The following is a 21,570-nucleotide window of genomic DNA, read 5'->3' on the forward strand; positions in this document are numbered from 1 at the left end:
AGAGCCAGGGAGAAAACCCAGGAGTCCTGGCTCCCAGACCCCCTGCTCCAACCCACGAGACCCCACTCTCCTCCCAGAAAACCCAGGAGCCCTGGCTCCTACCACCCGTCCCCCTCCCCCACTCTAACCACTAGATGCCCCCAGAATAGAACCCAGGAGTCCTGGCTCCCAGCCCCATCCACTCTAAGGTACTTGTCCCCAAGCCTTTCCATGCCTCTGTTTCCCTGGTGGGAAGGCGATGCTGAACAGGTCCCCTAGGGGCAGCGGCTCTGTGGGGCGCTTACCAGGCCCTGCAGCACCCCGGCACCCCAGTGACCCCCAAGCCACACACCCGCCCCTTGCCCTGATGTCTCCCAGCTGCCCCAGGTTCTAGAACCACCCCATGGAGACCCACTGTGACATCACACTGGGCCCCGGCCTGGAGCCGGTAGATCCAACCCCTCATCTGCACACAGCCAGGACTCCTGGGTTCTCTCCGCAGCTCTGGCAAAGGAGTGGGGTCTAGTGGGTTAGAGCAGGGGGGGCTGGGAGCCAGGACTCCTGGGTTCTTTTCCCAGCTCTGGGAGGGGAGTGGGGCTCTGGTGGGTTAGAGCAGGGGGGCTGGGAGCCAGGACTTCTGGGTTCTCTCCCCAGCTCTGGGAGGGAGTGAGGACTAGTAGTTAGAGCACAAGACAGGATGCTGGGAGCCAGGACTCCTGGGTTCTCTCCCTAGCTCTGGGAGGGGAGTGGGGACTAGGAGCCAGGACTCCTAGTTCTGGCCCCAATCCACTCCCAATCCTAATCTGGGTATGGGGGCAAAGAGTGGGTGGGGTTAGGGAGAGGCACGCCCACCCCACATATATTTCCCCACCCACCCACAAAGGGCCACCCCGCCACAGAGGTGGCTGCATGTAGGCGCCGGGCAAGCTGTCCCCATGTAACGTTATGTGTGTCTGTTTGCCAGCTGCCCTGCCCCAGAGGTGGCTGCATCTCAGGAGCTGTACATACAGAACTCCACTCCTGGGGATGCAGTGGATTGGGGCGCAGGGGAGCAGCCAGGAATTGGAGCATGGGGGTGCTCTGGGGTATGTGCCAGGGGGAGCTGGGCCTGAGGCTCAGTGCAAGGGGTTCTCACGCTCCCCAGCCCTGGGCCGGCAGACGACAGCACGGATCTGGGTTCCAGCAATTTATTTATTTAAGAATCAAACTCAGCAACACCATTTTAACCAAGCCCGAGCTCGGGTGGGGGAATAAAGTTCGGGGTGGGTCAAAGGGAGAGGGGGTGACAGTTCTGGGGGTTGGGGTGGAGGTCAGGGGGTGTTTCGGAGGGGGCACAGTCCGGGGCAGATCGCTGCTCTTGAGGGTCTGCTCTTGAGAGTCTTCCAGACGCAGAAGGGGTCGGCTCCGGGGGGCACCCCCTGGCTGGGGCGGGGCAGGCAGGCCAGACGCTGGGCCTGGGGCCCCTGCCAGCTCTGGTCCAGCAGCCCATCGGTCCAGAGGCACTGGGCGTCGCCCAACAGCTCGCATGGCCTGAATTCACAGGGCACCACCTGGGGAGGGGGCGGGGTTAGAGAGAGCCACGCCCACCCACAGACCCCACCCTTATCGCATAGACCTTGCCCCCTGAACCCTATCCCCCCACTTGTGTGCCAGTCATGGGGGGGAAGGGTGGGTGGAGTTAGGGAGAGACACGCCCACCCCACATAGATTTCCCCACCAACCCACAGAGGCCCCCCTAGGACACACCCATCCCGCATAGACCCGGCCCCCGCAAGCCCCACATCTCCCCCCACCAGGCCTGATGTTACATGGCATCACCTGGGGGAGGGAAGGAGGTGGGGTTAGGGACACCCCCAGCCCTCCAAGCCCCCATCTCCCAGCCCCAGTCCCCCAGACCCTTCGCCCCCCAACTCCCAGCCCCTGCCACCCAGGCCTCCTAGGCCCCATCCCACAAGAACTCACCTGGCAGGCGCAGCCCTGTCCGTAGGCCTGGCTGATCCCGTGGCGCTGGCTGGGGGGGATGCGCCCCCAGGGGCGCACGAAGGAACACAATGAAATAATCAGGTGCTTGTCCTGCCGCTCAGCTGGGGGGAGAGGGCAGAGGGAGTGGCTGGCACAGTGCCCCATAGTGACCAACAGCCCCCCCACTGACCCACAGAGCCCCCTATAGCCCCCCACAAAGCCCCCTATAGCCCCCAGACCCTGTAGCCCCCCAGAGTCCCCCCCCACAAATCCACAGTCACCCAATCCCACAGAGCCTCACAGACCCACATCCACCCAACAGCCCCTCCAGAGCCCCCAGAACCCCCCCGAGCCCCACATGGACCCACAGAGCCCTCTAAGGACACCTAGAGCACCCCTAGAGCACTGCACAGCCCCCCCATCCACCCACACTGGACCTCTGGGCAGGGAATGCAGTGTCTTGGGGGGCCTATAGCCAGGGAGGGGGGCCTGAATGGGGAGAGCAGTTTGAGGGGAGGGGGCCATCTCCAGGGTGCGTGGGGGGCTGCTCAGCAGAAGAGAGGGATGTGGGAGGGGCTTGGAGGAAAGGCAGGCGGATAAACCTCTGCATTCACACGGCTGGCTGACAGTCACTCCAGATTAAGGAAGTCAGGAGGACTTCGCTGCCTTTGGGGGGGTGTCTACCCCCATGGGTCCAATCCAGGGGGGACTCGCTGCGGGGGAGGGGCTCCCAGCATGACCCAGGGGGGCTGCAGACTCTGAGGGTCGGTCCCAGGACGTGGGGAAGTCAAGTGGCTCGCTCCAGTGAGCTCCAGACCTGTGGATCTGTGACCAGGGGCAGGGGGCATCTCTCAGCATGGGGGGGAATTACCCCACAAGGGGGCTGGTGTCAAGGGGCCCTGAGGGGTATTGGGAAGTCCCCGGAGCGGGGGCTGCCCCAGGCCGGTGTTGGGGTGGTGGGGGTGCCTTACCCATGATGAGGTACTCCTCCCCGTTCAGAGGCGCCCGGTGCTGGTACCCACAGAAGGTCTCCTGCTCCAAGGAGTCTATGAAGATGCCGTTCCCCTGGGACTCGAGCCCCTTGTAGGTCTGCGGGGAGACGCACATCAGAGCAGCAGGGGCCACTCTGGGGAGCGGGGCAGGGGGCCTGGCTGTGGGGGGAGCTCCTGGCTATCCCAGTCCTGGCTGGGACCAGTAGGGGGCGCTGTGGGGAGCGGGGCAGGGGGCCTGGCTCTGGGGGGAGCTCCTGGCTACCCCAGTCCTGGCCTGGACCAGCAGGGGGTGCCATGGGGAGCGGAGCGGGGTTGGTGGGGGCCGGCTGTGGGGAGCAGGGGGGTGCGGGTACCTTGGTGATTTTAATCTTGTAGCGAATCCAGGACTCGAACTTCTGGGTGTTGCTGCTGGAGTTCAGTGGAGTGACCCCCATGAACTTGCCCCGAATCACTGCACAGCAAAGAGACAGGGGTCAGGGCACCCTGAGCGGCCCTCCAGGCTCACAGCATCTAAAACCACCAGAGTCAACTCCGATATGACACAGACAACCGGGGGAACCGGGTCTGGGACTCTGGACTCTTGGGTTCTTCCACGCCTCGGAGGAAGCAGGATCCCCCCCGCCACACACAGACACACACACTCTTAGGGGGCGTCGGGGCTGGAGCAGTGACCCCAGAATCAGCTCGGGGCCTCTCCAGCGGGTAATAGCTATACTGACGCTGGGGCACAGGGGGAGCGCTCCCTGGTTGGCCAGCGGGGGGCGGGGGGTGGGACGTCTCAGCTCGGGGGGAGGGTTGATAGCTCTGGGGGAGGGGCCCAAGCATTTATGGGTGTTTGGGGGAGCTGCAAAAATTATGGGGGAACTGTGCTGGGGTGTGGGGCATTGGGGGGGTCACTCACCAATGTTGGCCTGGCAGAACAACATCTCAGGGTGCTGGGGGTTGGGGGGGCTCAGAGAGGTGCTGGGAGGCAGGGGGTGGGGTCAGGGGTCACTCACCAACATCCGCCTGGCGAACGGCATCTGGGAATGCTGGGGGACGGCGGGGGGTCAGAGGGATGCTGGGGGTCAAACGCCATCTGTGGGTGCTGGGGAGGCAGGGGAGCTCAGCGGGAGGTACTGAGGGATGGGGGGCTCAGGGTTGCTGTGGGACAGGGGGTGGGTTCAGGGGGTCACTCACCGACATCAGCCTGGCAGAACGCCATCTGGGGGTACTGGGGGGGTGGGGAGGGCTCAGCAGGAGATACTGGGGGATGGGAGCTCAGAGGGGTGCTGAGGGACACGGGGCGGGGGGCCTCAGCAGGGGGTACTGGGGGATGGGGGCTCAGAGGGGTGCTGGGGGGCAGGGGGTGGGGTCAGGGTCACTCACCGTTGTTGGCCTGGCAGAACGGCGTCTGGGGGTGCTGAGGGACAGAGGGTGGGGGGGCTCAGCGGGGGGTACTGGTGGATGGGGGGCAGGCTCAGGAGGGGGTACTGGGGGATGGGGGGCTCAGAGGGGGGTACTGGGGGCAGAGGGGCTCAGAGGGGTGCTGAGGGACAGGGAGAAGGGGGGCTCAGCAGGGGATACTGGGGGACAGGGGGCTCAGAGGGGGGCTGGGAACAGGGGGTGGGGTCAGGGGTCACTCACCGACGTCAGCCTGGCAGAACGCTGTCTGGGGGTGCTGAGGGACAGGGGGCAGCCTCAGCAGGGGGTACTGGGGGATGGGGGGCTAAGAGGGGTGCTGGGGGACAGGGGGTGGTGTCAGAGGTCACTCACCAACGTCGGCCTCGCAGAACACCGTCTGGGGGTGCTGGGGGGCGCAGCTGCAGGCGGCCGTGGGGTCCCCCAGCGCCAGGACCAGGATCGCTGCCGCCAGCAGCCGGCTCAAGGCGACAGGGCTCATGGTGATGCTGGGATCGAGGGGGTCTGGGGGGGGGGCGGAGCCGGTTAGACCCATGAGAGATGGAGACACCCCCAGCCCCCCAGAATCACCCCAGCCTGTCCTCTCCCTACAGGGGGCGCTATGGGGGGCTCCCCACTACACCAACCCCAGCCTTTTCCAGCAGTTTCTGCTCTGGCCTGGCCTGGAGATGGGGAAAGCGCAGGGGCGGGCTAGCAGGGGGCTGCGGGTCGCGAGTGAGGGGCACCGGCAGGGCTGGAAGGGAGACAGCAGAGGGGCCGGAAGGGGTGCCGGGGGGCCCAGCAGGGGGTCTTGGGGGCCCAGCGGAGGGGAGCAGCAGGGAGGCTCCTCTCTCTTACCTGAGACCATGGGGCAGGCGAGGGCTGAGAATCTCGACTTGCTCAGTGTGTGGCTCAGCCCCGCTGGTTCCTATATAAGCAGCACCACACCCTTCTCCTCCCCCCCACACCGGCCAGGCTGGACAGGAGGAAGGGGGGGGGATGTCAGCGGGGGAGGGGGGGGGTAATTATTATCTGATGTCTCTTGCTCGGTGCGTGGGACAGTCCCCACCCCTGCTCCCTGCCGGAGGGGGAAATGTCCGGTCACTCAGCGCCCGCAGCGAGTCAGGGAGGAGAGGGGTGGAAACCCAGGGGTGGAGGGGCGGCATGGGGTAGAGCAGGGACTGTGACATGCGGAGTGGGGGGGCTCTGCTGGGGGATTCAGTGGGGCGCTGTGCTCTAGTGGTGCACAGGGTGGTTGGGGGGATGGATGGAGTCATTAGAGAGTGGATGTATAAATGGATGGATGGGGGGGGATGTGTGGGGGTGGGCAGGGATGGATGGATAGATGGATGGGGGGATGTGTGGGAGTGGGCAGGGATGGATGGATAGATGGATGGGGGGGATGTGTGGGAGTGGGCAGGGATGGATGGATGGATGGGGGGATGTGTGGGAGTGGGCAGGGATGGATGGATAGATGGATGGGGGGGATGTGTGGGAGTGGGCAGGGATGGATGGATGGGGGGGATGTGTGGGAGTGGGCAGGGATGGATGGATGGGGGGATGTGTGGGGGTGGGCAGAGATGGATGGTTGGATGGGGGGGATGTGTGAGGGCAGCACTGGATGATTGTGTGGTTGCAGGGATGCATGGGTAGACGGATGGATGCGTCTAACGGCGGGTGGACACCTGGATGGGTGGGTGAGCGGACAGGGATGGTTGGGCGGCTGGACAGGAATGGGTGGGTGGGTGGATGGATGGGAGAATGGGGGCAGGGATGGATGGGTAGTTGGGTGGAGGGATGGGTTGGGGTAAGGGTGGGTGGATAGACGGATGGGGGGATGTGTGGGGCAGGGATGCATGGGTAGATGGATGGATGGGTCTAATGGCGGGTGGACACCTGGATGGGTGGGTGAGCGGACAGGGATGGTTGGGTGGATGATGTTGGGACCTTATCCACTCGGTCCCCAAGAACTCAGCTCGACGTCAGGCTCAACACAGAGGTTTCTCTCCTGGCACCCAAGGGCCCGACCCTGAGCTACTGAGGCTCAGGGGCAGGGTCCAGGGTGAACCATGCACCCAAAGTACAAACTCATTCACCAGCTGATAAACACGCCCTCACACAGACGCCGCCCGCACTCTCTGTTCTACATCCCCTCGCACGCTCTCTGATCGGCTCCTTAGTTCCTGGGAGCCAATCCCTGGTCACACGTTCGCCATCCGCTCCTGGTTCCTCATCCGCCTGCTGTTCCCTTTCCTACTAACTACATATTTACAAGGCTGATGGGAATTCAGGCTTTGTTCGTTGTTCCGTGGCCTTGGTCAGAACAGATCTACAGATAGGTGAGGGGGTAGGGACGGTTGGGTGGACGGAATAATGGATGAGTGGACGGGGTTGTGTGGGTGAGTGCATAAGCAGGTGGCTGGGAATGGCGGGGTGACGAAGCGGGACTGTTCTTAATGTTTCCTCTGAATAGTGTGGGGGTGCCTCAGTTTCCCCTAAGCAGTTCTTAAGTATCTAGGTGGTGGGAAAAGGGGGTATGATCATTGCAGAGCCCTAGAGGGCAGGTGTGTGCAGGGGTCTAGACACAGGCAGGCAGGTAGCCTGAGCCTAGCCGCTCCTCCCCCCTGCCAGCCAGGTCATCTGCATTTTCACTGACCGTTTCCCTCTCCGCCAATTGGTTCCCTGGATTCAAATTCAAACCCTTGGCCGTTACAGGAGCAGGACCTGGATCCTGTCCCAAAGAGACACAGTCACCCCACAACAGGGTCTCGCAGCTGGTGTCCTGGAGCACCCCAACAACCAGCCAGCCCCACCCCTCCTGGGTCTGCACAGGGAACTGGGCCATAGGCCGGGCGAGGGGCTTCATCCCTGAGACCCTCACCCAGCTCACCCAGCCTCTGAGGCTGCACCACCCAGGGCCTGACAACAGTTCTCTCTGTCCCAGGATCTCGCCACCCCAGGAATGTCTCCCCATTGACCACCACCTTCCGCTCCCACTGGGGGTCCGAGGGGCCCGACCCCAGGAGACTCCACACAGACATATAGGTTGGGGTCAGGAGTGGGAGCCTGTCCTCATCCCCACCCATCTGGCTGACAGAGTCTATGGCCTGGGGACCCAGCAAGGGAGCTAGACACCGGGGCTTTTCCGCAGGGTCCCCCAGGTTCAAATCTCCAGCCTGCTCAAAGGCAGTGAGGTGGGCATCCACATCCCCACCCCCCCTTAATCAGGGGCAGCAATTTAGTCTCGAGGTTCCCTGCGGAACTGGCCCCCGGGGTCTATCCCCACTCACCCCGGGGAGGTCCCCTATGCCTCTCCGCTCCCCCACCGCCAGTTCATGCCGCTTCTGCAGCTCTTTCTCGGGCTCTTGCTCTCTCGGACTCAGCTCCAATCCCGTCCGTCTCCGATCCCCCGATGGGGAACCCGATCGTGAAGACCCTCGTCTGGTCGGAGACAGGAGTCTTGGGGATGCGTGGCTACTACTCCTGCTGCTCCCAGATCCTGCTCTAGCCCCATTTGGGGTCAGGAATCTGTCCCTGAGAGCGGTCATCCTCCTCCAGCTGCACGATTAACTGTGCCTTGGTGAACTTTCCAATGCCCAACCCTCTCTATTTTTGCACAGGGTTACAATGTCCTTCTTAAGGAGATGGTGACAGGCCGTCACTCCGCTCTTCCCAAGCTGTTGTGGACTCACAGGCCTGTGTGCTCTCAGCTCCCCACGGTTTCCAGGGAGAACCCCTCGTGTGCCAGCCCTTCTCGAGGTCACCACCTCTTTGCCAGGGTCGAGCCGCAGACTCCTCCGCCCCTGGGACCACTCACTGCAATCCCCACGGGAACCCTGTTACTGCAAAAGTCCTTCTCCCTTCCCGGGCCAAGCCGCAGGCTCCTCCACCCCTGAGACTGCTCACCACAGTCCCCAGGGGGACCCCATTACTGCATAGTCCTTCTCGCTGGTCACACACTCCCAGGGGTTAACCGCCCCCCGAAACCGCTCCTCTCTGAGCCTTCAGCACGCCTCGTCCTCGTCAGTCCCCCTTCGTTTTACTGCTCCCCAGTCGCTTACTGCAGGAAGCGCCGTCCACGGGGTGCAGTACATCCCACCGCTGCCACCAGTTGTCACGGAGTCCCTGGGCGATGCTCTGGAACTGCTCCCTACGAAGCCAGTCAGGACTCTGGGGAAGTCTCCTCTCTGGGAGCAGCCTGTCTTCAGGACACACAGCTCACCGGGCTTCCACCTTCCTGGGTCTGACCTCGGAGCATTCAGCATCCTCTGCCCCTCCGTGCACTTCCCACAGCGAGTCCGCCCAGGCAGGGTCCTGGGGAAGCCAGAGGGTCCTGCCCCACAACTTCACAGTCAGACGTGACTCTCAGCCAGCCAGTAAAACAGAAGGTTTATTCGATGACAGGAACATGGTCTAAAACAGAGCTTGTAGGTGCAGAGAACAGGTCCCCTCAGCCGGGTCCATTTTTGAGGGGCAGGGAGCCAGACAACTACGTCTGCACTTCACTCCATGTCCCAAGCCAGCCCCCAACTGACTCCCCCTCCAGCCCCCCCCTCCTCTGGGCTTTGTCCCTTTCCCGGGCCAGGAGGCCACCTGATTCCTTTGTTCTCCAACCCTTTAGCTCTCACCTTGTAGGGGGAAGGGCCAGGCCCATCAGTAGCCAGGAAACAGGTTGTCAGCCATTCTCTGTGTCCATACCCCTGCACACACCTGCCCTCTAGGGCTGTGCAACGATCATACTCCCTTATCCCACCACCTAGATACTTAAGAACTGATTAGGGGAAACTGAGGCACCCCCACAATATTCAGAGGAAACATTAAGAACAGTCCCGCTTCATCACAGTGGGTGGGGGTAGGAAGGCTGGATGAGTGGACAGGGATGGATGGGGGATGGATAGGCGGGTGGGTGTTTGGGCAGGAATTGATGGGTGTGTCGGTGGTTGGAGGGGAGCTGGGTGAGATGGGTGGGCAGGGATGTTTGGGCGCATGGGTGGTTGGATGGGGTGATAGATGGGTTCTAGGGCTGGTTGGTTGTAGGATGGATGGTTGTAGGACGGTTGGGCAGGGATGGTTGTGTGGGAAGAGATGACAGGGTGGATGGATGGGAGAGGTAATGGGTGGACTGGTATGGTTGGATGGGGGATGGTTGGGCACAGGATTTGGGGAGAATGGGGTGGTTGGATCGGGGGATGAGTGGGCAGCCATGGGTGGGTGGAGGGATGGGGGGCAGGGATGGATGGGTCCTTGGATGGGCTGGAAGGTATCATGGATCCACAGGCCCGGTGCTCTCGCCCGGCTCTGGAACAGATCCCCTTCAGTGTGGCAGCCCCTTAGGGGCACACTCACTCACTGGCATGAGCCCCTCGGCTTCCCCGCCCCGTGGGACCAAACCTCGGAGCTGTCAGCACCCCCGCATCATGCCATAACCCCCCCCCAACCAGTCCAGCTGGATTGGACACCTGGGGAAGACTTGTACCCCCAAAGGGAGCAATGCACCCCCGACTTCCTGACGTGGGAGTGACTCTCAGCTAGTGTGCTAAAAGCAGGAGGGTTTATTAGATGTCTGGACACAGTGTAGAGAGTCAACGACCTATTCCACCAGCTAGTTAAACATGCACCACATAGGGGAAACCGAGACACACGCAGCATTCACACAAAACCTTAGGAAAAGTTTCCACTTTGTCACATCTCTCCACCCTTCGAGACCCAACTGAGTGGGGTCACTACGGCCCGTGACCTGGGGAAGCCCAGGGACCCCTCCCCGGGACAAAGCATCTGCTGTAATATTTGCACATCCATTCACGTGGCCCGCCTGCATCTCATAACCCTGGAGGATCAGACTCCGTCTCAGCAGCTCGGCATTAGCCCCTTTCATTTGGTGCAGCCGTGCCAGAAGAGAGTGGTCAGTCTACACGGTAACATGCCGTCCAGTTAGATACAGCTGCCGCCTTTTAAAAGTCCACCCCACGGCCAGGCATCCCCTCTCCCTGGGGGCCTAGCTCTGCTCCTGGGGCAGCAAGTTCTCGCCCACGTACACGACGGGTTCTCTCTCCCACTTAGCATCAGCATCGCGCCCAGCCCTGTGCCTCAAGTGTCGGTGAGCACCAGGAAGGGCTTGTACGCCCGAGCAAAGTCCTCCACAGTAATGAACTGATCCACCCGGTGCGGGAAGGTGGCAGGCGCCCCCTTGAGACAAAAGGTAGGACCAGGAATTCAAAGAGCCCCAAAGGGGGTGATGAAGGCAGATTTCTGTCTGGCCTCTGGGTCTAAAGACACCAGCCTTTTGTGAAATCCATGGCACTGTGCTTCCGATAGTCCACACAGTGACCTGGCCCTCCTCCTTAGCTCTTCGCTTTCCTACAGAGGGGTCGACCGTGGTGGTTAGTTCTCGGTACCCAATGGCTGGGCAATTGTCTGGGCCCAGACAGGCGTCAGTCACACCAGGATCTCTGAGTCTTTGCGCAGAGCAAACAACCATTTCCCGCAGCCTCGTTAGCCCGGTGCCACGTAGGGGAAACCGAGGCATTCACAATATTACGAAAAATTCCCATTTCGTCACACGCCCTCCGCGCCCCTCCCCCCCACACACACACACACAGTGCAGGGCTTGTGTCCTCCAGCAGGGGGGCCAGGGACACACACAGAGAGTGCAGGGCTTGTCTCCTCCAGCAGGGACAGACACACACACACACAACCACATGCATTGTGTGTGTGTAACTGGGTGGGCAGCTTCCTGGATGCAGCATGGGGCGTGAGGGGGTTGGAGCTGGGGTTTGGGGTTAACTCCACGTGTCCTGACATCAATTAACGGTGGGGGAAGGGGGTGCTGCCCCTCCCCCCATGCCAGACACTGGGAGCTCAGCCCCACCCCAGACAGCACTAAGGGGCTGGCAGCCCCCGACCCCCCAGGACCAGGCCAGTTTCCTCGAGTACGTCCACACCACAGCCAGGGCGCTGTAGCAGCGACGCTCCCCACCCCCCGGGGGGAAGGGCCCTCCCCAGGCGCAGCTCGACCGCCTCTGCCAGAGGCCGTAGCTGGGTCGATGACCCTGTCCACAAACGACCTGCGTCTGCACCAGGCATGGAGCGACCCCGCCCTGGTGCCCAGGGGGGCGGGGGGCTGGGAGCCAGGACTCCTGGGTACTCGACATGCACCTCTCACTAACTATTAAACCCTGTAAGGCATTGACTCAAACCCAGCCAGGTGCACAGGAGGCAAGAAATCTTCTGCCAGGCCACCCTCCCTTCGGGTGCCCAGCCAGCAGCCGCCGCTCTCCGGCCACCCAGCTCTGAAGGCAGCAGCCACTTCTCATGCCCCCCCAATGCCCGAATACAGTCCCCCCCCACCCCGGTTGGAGCGGGGGCACTAGAAGTCAGGTGGGATGTCACTTTTCCTCTTGGCCTTCTGAGCAGGGGAAATAAAAAAGCCACCGGAGGGGAGCAGAGGCCCATGGTAGCGGGAGCCCTAGAGAAGGGCTCGGAAGCTGGCCTCTCTCACTGACAGAAGTGGGTCCAATCACAGCTCTTACCTCCCCCGCCTTGTGTCTCTAGGATCCTGGGACTGACCCGGTTCCCACTACGCTGCATCCCTGACAACGTGAAGCAGGGTCTCTGCTGGAGCTGGGGGTGGAAACAGGAGTGGGTTAGCGGGGGACTGCGGGTCAGAGCGGGGCGGGGGGGCAGCCTAGGGTTGGGCTGGTGTCTTGTGTTTCTGGCTGTAAGCGTGTGAGCCCCGGGCCGGGAGCTGTAACAAACCTGGGGGGCTTGTAAAGGAAGTAAGAGAGAATCGTTAGACCATTGGAAATCAGGGAGCCAAAGAAAGACAGCCAAAGAGGAGACATGAGGTCTGTCTCCTCTAGGGGGCACCGGCCCTGATCCAGGCCCAGGATGGGGACTGGCTGGCTCAGCGGGTGGGGAATGGGGCCAGGGCCGGGGCCTGTCCCCTCTAGGGGGCACCAGCTCCCACCGGCCCCAGGGCGGGGACTGGCTGGTTCAGGGGGGCAGGGAATGGGGCTGGGGGGGTGCCAGTTCTGATCTCTGGCTCTTTAGCCCAAAAGTCCCGACATATTGAGTGTTTCAATCACCGTCTTTAAGTCCCTTGTGGGGAACAAACGTCAGCACCGCAGCAGGAGGTTGAACCCTGGCCCATGGCTGGAAGTTGAAGCCGGACAAATGCAGCCTGGGAATAAGGTGCAAGTTTTTGCCGTGAGTGCAATGAACCCTCAGGACCCTTCCCCAGGGGGGCAGTGGATTCTCCAGCCCGGAGGTTTTCATCAGGATGGTCAGTTTTGCTAAGAGTTCTGCCCTAGATCAAACAGGAATTCATTCGGGGCAGGTCTCTGGCCTATGTGATACAGGAGGTCAGACGAGAGGCTCACAATGGTACCGAGTGCAGTCTCTGACCCCCACTGGCTCAGCCAAATCCCTATTTCAGGAACCTCAGTCAAAAAAACACGGAGAGTCCTTCAGTTCCCGTCCCAGGTTTGTGGCTTTGCTGTGCTGTTCTTACCTTGCTGTCTCACCCCAGAGGTGGCTGCAGCTCAGCGCCAGGCAAGCCCATGTGTGGCCGTTCCCCACTTGCCCTGTGTCATAAATATAAAGGGAAGGGTAAACCCCTTTGAAATCCCTCCTGGCCAGGGGAAAGCTCCTCTCACCATGTCAAGGTTCCTCCCCCACTCTGAACTCTAAGGTACAGATGTGGGGACCTGCATGAAAAACCTCCTAAGCTTATCTTTACCAGCTTAGGTCAAAACTTCCCCAAGGTACAAAAAAGATACACAGACAGAAATAGTTATTCTATTCAGCACAATTCTTTTCTCAGCCATTTAAAGAAATCATAATCTAACACATACCTAGCTAGATTACTTACTAAAAGTTCTAAGACTCCATTCCTGTTCTTTCCCCGGCCAAGACGACTACAGACAGACACACAAACCCTTTGTTTCTCTCCCTCCTCCCAGCTTTTGAAAGTATCTTGTCTCCTCATTGGTCATTTTGGTCAGGTGCCAGCGAGGTTACCTTTAGCTTCTTAACCCTTTACAGGTGAGAGGAGCTTTCCCCTGCATTTTGGTCAGGTGCCAGCGAGGTTACCTTTAGCTTCTTAACCCTTTACAGGTGAGAGGAGCTTTCCCCTGGCCAGGAGGGATTTCAAAGGGGTTTACCCTTCCCTTTATATTTATGACACCCTGCCCCAGAGGTGGTTGCATCTCAGTAGCTGTCCATCCAAAACTCAGCTCCTGTCCCAAAAGCAGAGACCTGGAGCTGATGGAGGAATCACTATTAGCTCTTGGCTCTGTAGGGAACACAAGAGTCAGTGCTTCAACCTCATTGCATTAACACACACACACACACAGCAGGGCCCAACCCCTCCAGCAGGGGCTGGCAGGGATACACACAAACACACACACGCAGAGCAGAGTCCATCCCCTCCAGCAGGGGGCGTCAGGGACACACAAACACACAGCGGCCACCTGTGTTCTCTCCCCACCTCTGGGAGGGGAGTGGGTTCTAGTGGGTTAGAGCAGGGAGGGTTGGAGCCAGGACTCCTGGGTTCTCTCCCAGGCTCTGGGAGGGGAGTGGGGTCCAGTGGGTTAGAGCGGGGGGCTGGGAGCCAGGACTCCTGGGTTCCATGGCAGAGCTTGTTCCAGAGAGAACAGGAAACCCGTTTGCCTGGCGGTTGCTCGATGCCTTACCATGCTGAGGGCAGCCGGAAAGGGGGCAGGCTGCTCAACCTCTAACCCGCCCATTACAGGCCAGCAGGGAAAAGCCATCAAAAAAAATCCAGCAGCTGTTCACAACCTGGGCCCCCTAGTGCCAGGCGCTGGCCAGGGCTGGGCTGGCAGGGGGCTGCGGGTTGGGAGTGAGGAGCACCAACAGGGCTATGGGGGAGCCCTGGGCTGGGCTGGCAGGGGGCTGCGCGTTGGGAGTGAGGGGTAGGGCTGTGGGGGAGCCCTGGGCTGGGCTGGCAGGGGGCTGCGGGTTGGGAGTGAGGAGCACCGGCAGGGCTATGGGGGAGCCCTGGGCTGGGCTGGCAGGGGGCTGTGGGTTGGGAGTGAGGGGCACCGGCAGGGCTATGGGGGAGCCCTGGGCTGGGCTGGCAGGGGGCTGTGGGTTGGGAGTGAGGGGCACCGGCAGGGCTATGGGGGAGCCCTGGGCTGGGCTGGCAGGGGGCTGCGCGTTGGGAGTGAGGGGCACCGGCAGGGCTGGGGTGCGGGGCAGGGCTGGGGCAGAAGGGGGCTGGTTTTGTCTCCACGGCTGTTCCCAATCTCGGTGGATTTACACTCACAATGGGCAGCCCTGATTACTGGAACCTTATCCCAGGGGACGGGGGCGGGAGTTGCCACACACAGAGCCCCCCCCTCCCCCGAGCCTCCCAAACTCCACGCCCCCACCATGGACCTCCCCACAATGACCCCCGATTGGGCCTCCCCAGCCTCTCCCCCACTAACTGACCTCCCCCGCAGTGCAGACTACTCCAACACACAGAGCAGGGCCCACCCCCTCCAGTAGGGGGCACACACACATACACTGCTAACTACCCCCGCCCGACAGCTACCCCCTAGCTATCTAGGGGTTGCAGCACATGGGGCCCTCTGGGGCCCACACTGATCCTGCCCTGACCCACCCCTGCCAGGACCTGCCTTGAGGGAGGATGGTCCCCACTGAGGGGGAACCGATTGGTCAATGCAGACACCCCCCAAGAGGGGAGGGGCGGACTCAGAGACGACTTAAAAGTTTGGGGTGGGGGCACATGGGGCACAGGGCGAGAAGGAGGGAGTGCAGGAAGGGTGCGGGGTTAGGTGACGGGTACCCCAACCTGTCAGCGCCAAGGCCGGTAAGTGGGGACCTCCAGCCTTCAGGGACGAGTCCCTTCTAGGGAGGGGGCAGAGAAAGGGAGGAAAGGGGGGTCAGAGTTCAGGGAGAAAGATGGGGGAACTGCTCTACAGCCAGAGGGGCTGGGAGCCAGGACTCCTGGGTTCTCTCCCTGGCTCTGGGAGGGGAGTGGGGTCTCGTGGTGAGAGTGGGGGGGAGGGGGCTGGGAGCCAGGACTCCTGGGTTCTCTCCCCAGGGAGGGGAGGGGAATCTAGTCGTTAGAGCGGGGGAGCACGGCTGGGAGCCAGGACTTCTGGGTCCTACCTTATCCCCCAACGCTGTTAGTCCGCTCTTGCTTCCGACACCGTCCTGTCCCCCAGTGCTGAGACCGGCCACCCAGCACTGACCCCACATCCTCTGCAGCCATGGCAGGGCTGGCAGCTTGAACCGTGAGTGAGGTCCCAGGGAGGGGGCCTGTCACTACTCCTCCCCCATGCAGAACCAGGGTGGGGGCTGGGAGCCAGGACCCTTGGGTTCTCTCCCTGGCTCGGGAGGGTGGGAGTGGGGTCTAGTGGTTACAGCAGGGAGGGAGGGCTAGGAGCTAGGACTCCTGGATTCTCTCCCTGGCTGGGGGGGGAGGAGGCTGGGGGGTCTAATGGTTATTACAGTGGTGGGGCTGGAAGCCAGGTCCGTGGCCCCAGGTCATGTACACGTTAATGAGAAAGCTGCTTGGCACAGACGCTCTGGGGCTCAAATTCCTTCCCTGTCCCTGTCCCCCCCACCCGTCCCAGACTAATTAGCCTCCCGGGTGCATTGTGTCCCCCGGGGCGCTGCGTTCTCACGCTCTCAGGTTTGATGGGCCGGGTGGGGAGGGGTGATCAGGTTCCCCCCACTTAATCCAGGGGATCACAGCCGGGAATTACATGTCCCCAGCGGGACTGGGGGGGAGGACTCTCAGAGGCTGCCACTGACCTGCCAAGAAGGGACCTTGTTGGGGTGTGGAGACATTCCCCCAGAGCCTGCAACGCGCCCCCACAGCGGCGCAGACCTCCGTGCACTGAGCTGCAGGGGGAGCGCTCCCTGCGGTGGAGGTATTAGGGCTTTTACCCATGCTGGGCCACCAGGGGGCACAGCACACTGCCACGGGGGCACCGCACATTGCAGGAGAACGCACTGACAGAGGTTAGAAATATCCCCCGGTTTAAATTATAGGGGGTGGGGGCAGGGAGCCCGGGGCTGGGAGCCCGGGGCTGGGCTAGCAGGGGCTGCGGATCGGGAGTGAAGGGCACCGGCAGAGCTGGGGAGGGGGTCAGGGCTGGGCTGGCAGGGGACTGCGGGTCAGGAGTGAGGGGCACGGGCAGGGCTGTGGGGAGCCCAAGGCTAGGCTAGCAGGGGGCTGTGGGTCGGGAGTGAGGGGAACCGGCAGAGCTGGCAGGGCTGGGCTAGGAGGGTGCTGCTGGTCGGAAGTGAGGGGCACCAGCTGAGGTCCTGACAGCCCCCTTACCCCACACCGTCTCCCTCTCAGACATTATCAGCCCCCCCTTCAGGAAGGCCCCAGAGATGCCCGGCCTGGCGGGGGGACCCCCGGCTGCTCCCCCTTCCCTGCACTTCGCCACCCCCACACGCCGGCGCCATCGCACCAGCTTCACCCAGGAGCAGCTGGAGCAGCTGGAGGCCGCCTTCGTCAAGAACCATTATCCTGACATCTACGTCCGCGAGGAGCTGGCCCGGGCCACGCGACTCAATGAGGCCAGGATCCAGGTACCAGGTGGAGGGCTGCAGGGCGGGAGGCTGGGCAGGGGGGCGCACTCTCCTGGCAGTCAGTGCTAGGCACTGGAGGGCGTTCTGTGTGGCTGTTTCCCAGCCGCCCCACCCCAGAGGTGGCCGCACTCTGTGCCGGGTGAGGCATCACTGAAGTCCCAGCCAGGGGCACTCCTGTGTGAGGGGCTCCGTGGGGTAACACGGCTGGGTCTGGACGGTGTCTTTCTCTCTTTCCAGGTGTGGTTCCAGAACCGCCGGGCCAAGCAGCGGAAACAGGAACGGGCCCTGCTGAAGCCCAGCCCTCCACGGGTCCTCTCGGTCGGGCCAGTACCCATTCCCCCACCCCGGCAGTACCAATACACCCCGACCCTGGCCCCCCACCACCACCTCCCCCGCTTCCCTGCCTCCTACCCCGCAGGGCTCCCGCCTCCCCCTGGCCAGTTCCCGTGCACCCACCCCCCGCCACCCCCCCGTGCCCCCGAGGACTGGTACAGCTCCCTGCGCGCTATGACCTCCCCCCCTGCCCCCCCACCCTCCGTCATCTCCCTCAGCCTGGACCCAGCCACCCACTGGAACTGAGACCCATGGGGCGCTGGATGCAGCATGGAACAGACATAAAGGTGTTGAAAGGCCTCTGGCTCCGTCTCCTTCATTCCAACACACGAGGATGGCTCTCCCAGCACTGAGATGCAGTCACCTCTGGGGCGGGGCAGCTGGGAAACAGCCGCACATAACACCACCTGGGGATGGTTCGCCTGATACTGAGATGCAGCCACTTCTAGAGCAGTGCAGCTGGGGAACAGCAGCACATACCACCGCATGGCGATGGCTCATCCGGCGCTGAGCTGCGCCACCTCCCATTATTATTATTATTCTTCAATCATTCAATATGGGCAAACAGGATGTTCCAACCTATAACATATTTTTTCCTCTGTGCTTTGAATGGGCTCATTTCCTAACGCAGAGAAAAATTACGAGTGAAATAGACTGGAAGAAAAAAATTAGATTGCAAAATATGAATGCACCTGGGGAGTTTTCGAGGAAAAGTTCCTCAGATGACCAAAAAGCCACAATTCCAGAAATCAAGAAAGTGGGTACATTTGGCTAAAAGCCCATGCTCTTTCAGTGGGGGAAATGAAGGTATCAGTTAGACATTTACAAAGCTACATATAAAAAATGGGGAAAAATATGAGATAAACAGTAATCAATATAAATTAGAAGTGTAGAAAATTGATAAGGGAAACTAAAGGCAAGAGAGGAACATCCATAGCTGGCTAAGGACAATAAGGAGGGGTTTTTTTAAAGCATATCAGGAACAAAATACACTCTAGCATAGACAGAGATGGAAAAATTGCTAATGATGGTACAGAAAAGGCAGACATAGTCATTCAACATCTGTGTCCCATATTTGGTTAGAAGAAGGATGAGGTACGCATATCAAATGAGGGCGATGGAGCACTGTCCAGGACATTAGGCCTGGACCCCCAAAGGGACTTAGGCCTTGTGATGCTGCCCTTCTAGGTCCCTTGAAAAATCGCTGTGACCCACAGAGCCCAAGTTAGGGGCCTGGACTCTCTCTACAGCGAGCAGAAAGAGATGGGCGCCCCAGCACGTGACCCACAAAAATCCTGCCCCTCTTGTGTCTTGCATCACCTAAGTCCAGGCTCCAAGCAGGCACCTAGCTCTACCTAGCTGGGAATGTCTGCCCCCCACCATGTCACTCCCTTGGAGCAGCCTCCCCAAGGGGTCCTGCTTGTCCACAAGGGGAGGCCCTGGGACAGCCCCACCTCTGAGGGTTGGCCCGCTTCCCACGGATGCTCAGTCTCCCACATGTCTTGAAATGCCTTTTCCGGCTTGCCCAGCTTGGCGGGCGCATCTCACCGCTCTCCGTTGTCCTGGGCAGCTCCCAACATGGCCGGCTCCTGGATCAGACAGGAGGTTTGTTACGGGAGGATCTCTCAGGGCAGGTTGTTACAGGAGGGTCTCTCGGCTACATGGTGGGGGGGTGTTATGGGAGGGTCTCTCAGGGTGGGTTGTTATGGGAGGGTCTCTCGGCTGCATGGGGGGTGTTACGGGAGGGTCTCTCAGAGGGGGTTGTTACTCGGGAGGGGGTCTCTCGGCCACATGGGGGCGTGTTACGGGAGGGTCTCTCAGGGCGGGGTGTTATGGGAGGGTCTCTCGGCAGCATGGGGGGTTGTTAGGAAAGGGTCTCTCAGGGCTAGTTTGTTTCGGGAGGGTCTCTCAGTGGCATGGGGGGGTGTTACGGGAGGGTCTCTCGGGGCTGGTTGTTATGGGAAGGTCTCTCAGGGCTGGTTGTTACTGGGGGGTCTCTCGGCCGCACAGGGGGGTGTTATGGGAGGGTCTCTCGGCCGCACGGAGGGGTGTTATGGGAGGGTCTCTCGGCCGCATGGGGGGGTTGTTAGGGAAGGGTCTCTCAGGGCTGGTTTGTTATGGGAGGGTCTCTCGGTGGCATGGGGGGGTGTTATGGGAGGGTCCCTCGGGGCTGGTTGTTATGGGAAGGTCTCTCAGGGCGGGTTTGTTATTGTAGGGTCTTTCGGCTGCATGGGGGGGGTGTTATGGGAGGGTCTCTCGGCTGCATGGGGGGGTGTTACGGGAGGGTCTCTCAGGGCTGGTTGTTACTGGGAGGTCTCTCGGCCACACGGGAGGGTGTTATCGGAGGGGTCTCCCAGGGCGGGGTGTTTTGGGAGGGTCTCTCAGGGCTGGTTGTTACTGGGGGGGTCTCTCGGCCACACGGGGGGGTGTTATGGGAGGGGTCTCTCAGGGCGGGGTGTTTCGGGAGGGTCTCTCAGGGCTGGTTGTTACTGGGAGGTCTCTTGGCCACACGGGGGGGTGTTATGGGAGGGTCTCTCAGGGCTGGTTGTTACTGGGGGGGGGTCTCTCGGCCACACGGGGGGGTTGTTAGGGGAGGGTCTCTCGGCCGCATGGGGGGGTGTTATTGTAGGGTCTCTCAGGGCGGGGTGTTAGGGGATGGGTCTCTCAGGGCTGGTTGTTACTCGGGGGTCTCTCGGCCACACTGGGGGGTGTTATGGGAGGGGTCTCTCGGCTGCATGGGGGGGTGTTACGGGAGGGGTCTCTCAGGGCGGGTTTGTTATTGTAGGGTCTCTCGGCTGCATGGGGCGGTGTTACGGGAGGGTCTCTCAGGGCTGGTTGTTACTGGGAGGTCTCTTGGCCACACGGGGGGGTGTTATGGGAGGGTCTCTCAGGGCTGGTTGTTACTGGGGGGGGGTCTCTCGGCCACACGGGGGGGTTGTTAGGGGAGGGTCTCTCGGCCGCATGGGGGGGTTGTTAGGGGAGGGTCTCTCGGCCGCATGGGGGGGTGTTATTGTAGGGTCTCTCAGGGCGGGGTGTTAGGGGATGGGTCTCTCAGGGCTGGTTGTTACTCGGGGGTCTCTCGGCCACACTGGGGGGTGTTATGGGAGGGGTCTCTCGGCTGCATGGGGCGGTGTTACGGGAGGGTCTCTCAGGGCTGGTTGTTACTGGGGGGGGGGTCTCTCGGCCACACGGGGGGGTTGTTAGGGGAGGGTCTCTCGGCCGCATGGGGGGGTGTTATTGTAGGGTCTCTCAGGGCGGGGTGTTAGGGGATGGGTCTCTCAGGGCTGGTTGTTACTGGGGGGTCTCTCGGCCACACAGGAGGGTGTTATGGGAGGGGTCTCTCAGGGCGGGGTGTTTCGGGAGGGTCTCTCAGGGCTGGTTGTTACTGGGGGGGTCTCTCGGGCGCATGGGGGAGGTGTTATTGTAGGGTCTCTCAGGGCGGGGTGTTACTGGGAGGTCTCTCGGCCACACGGGAGGGTGTTATGGGAGGGGTCTCTCAGGGCGGGGTGTTTCGGGAGGGTCTCTCAGGGCTGCTTGTTATGGGAAGGTCTCTCAGGGCGGGTTTGTTATTGTAGGGTCTTTCGGCTGCATGGGGGGGGTGTTATGGGAGGGTCTCTCGGCTGCATGGGGGGGTGTTTCAGGAGGGTCTCTCAGGGCTGGTTGTTACTGGGGGGGTCTCTCGGCCACACGGGGGGGTTGTTAGGGGAGGGTCTCTCGGCCGCATGGGAGGGTGTTATTGTAGGGTCTCTCCGGGCGGGGTGTTAGGGGATGGGTCTCTCAGGGCTGGTTGTTACTGGGGGGTCTCTCGGCCACACTGGGGGGTGTTATGGGAGGGGTCTCTCGGCTGCATGGGGGGGTGTTACGGGAGGGTCTCTCAGGGCTGGTTGTTACTGGGAGGTCTCTCGGCCACACTGGGGGGTGTTATGGGAGGGTCTCTCGGCCGCATAGGAGGGTGTTATTGTAGGGTCTCTCAGGGCGGGGTGTTTCGGGAGGGTCTCGGGGGCTGGGCGGAACCAGGCCGCGGCCGGGCCAGGAAGGTCTCAGCGCAGACCAGGCCGCGTTGTTATGGTAACCCTGGCGCGCGGGGAGGGTAGGACCCGGATGTTCGCAGGGTTACGCGCAGAGCTGGGAGGAGCGAGTTCTTGCAAGGACCCGGATGTCGCCCGGCGGGGCGGGGCTCAGGGGGGTCTCCAGCAGGGGGCGGGCTCAGGTATCGAGGGCACCCGGATGTCCCCGCGAGGGTGGGGCTAGGCTATTTTAGGAGGTGGACGCGGCTGAGCAGGCAGGGCTCAGCGCGGGGTTACCGAGCAAGGGGCGGGGCTCGGGGCTCGGGGCTCGGCTCGGGGATGGG

The 21,570-nt window shown here is 61.7% G+C and overlaps 1 protein-coding gene across 9 annotated transcripts; it reads right to left on the bottom strand.

The window, feature by feature from the left end:
• Window positions 1–1,150: 1,150 nt before the first annotated feature.
• On the bottom strand, window positions 1,151–20,847 carry LOC140902007 (metalloproteinase inhibitor 1). Of its 9 annotated transcripts, none has more exons than XM_073321571.2 (9): window positions 18,768–20,847; window positions 12,823–12,895; window positions 12,398–12,492; window positions 11,843–11,933; window positions 4,689–4,838; window positions 3,287–3,384; window positions 2,913–3,030; window positions 1,942–2,063; window positions 1,151–1,529 (listed from the first exon to the last, which is right to left on the bottom strand). In XM_073321571.2, exons 4-9 carry the CDS (start codon window positions 11,898–11,900, stop codon window positions 1,290–1,292), a joined length of 786 nt encoding a protein of 261 aa, XP_073177672.1. In that variant the 5' UTR covers window positions 11,901–11,933; window positions 12,398–12,492; window positions 12,823–12,895; window positions 18,768–20,847; the 3' UTR covers window positions 1,151–1,289. The 9 variants fall into 9 exon arrangements, with proteins under 9 accessions (XP_073177672.1, XP_073177669.1, XP_073177673.1 ...); XM_073321568.2 differs by lacking the exon at window positions 18,768–20,847 and adding an exon at window positions 13,183–13,270; XM_073321572.2 differs by lacking the exon at window positions 18,768–20,847 and adding an exon at window positions 13,166–13,238.
• Window positions 20,848–21,570: the final 723 nt, after the last annotated feature.

The sequence above is a fragment of the Lepidochelys kempii genome, chromosome 23, assembly GCF_965140285.1.
Source record: "Lepidochelys kempii isolate rLepKem1 chromosome 23, rLepKem1.hap1, whole genome shotgun sequence".
Classification (NCBI taxonomy): domain Eukaryota; kingdom Metazoa; phylum Chordata; order Testudines; family Cheloniidae; genus Lepidochelys; species Lepidochelys kempii.

Coding starts and splice junctions, on each gene's coding strand:
- LOC140902007 (XM_073321567.2), bottom strand. CDS start 18,718: ATGTGGGAGACTGAGCATCCGTGGGAAGCGGGCCAACCCTCAGAG. Junction 2,064..2,912: donor GGAGGAGTACCTCATCATGG/GTAAGGCACCCC, acceptor CTCTCCCCCCAG/CTGAGCGGCAGGACAAGCAC. Junction 1,530..1,941: donor GACAGGGCTGCGCCTGCCAG/GTGAGTTCTTGT, acceptor CCCCCTCCCCAG/GTGGTGCCCTGTGAATTCAG.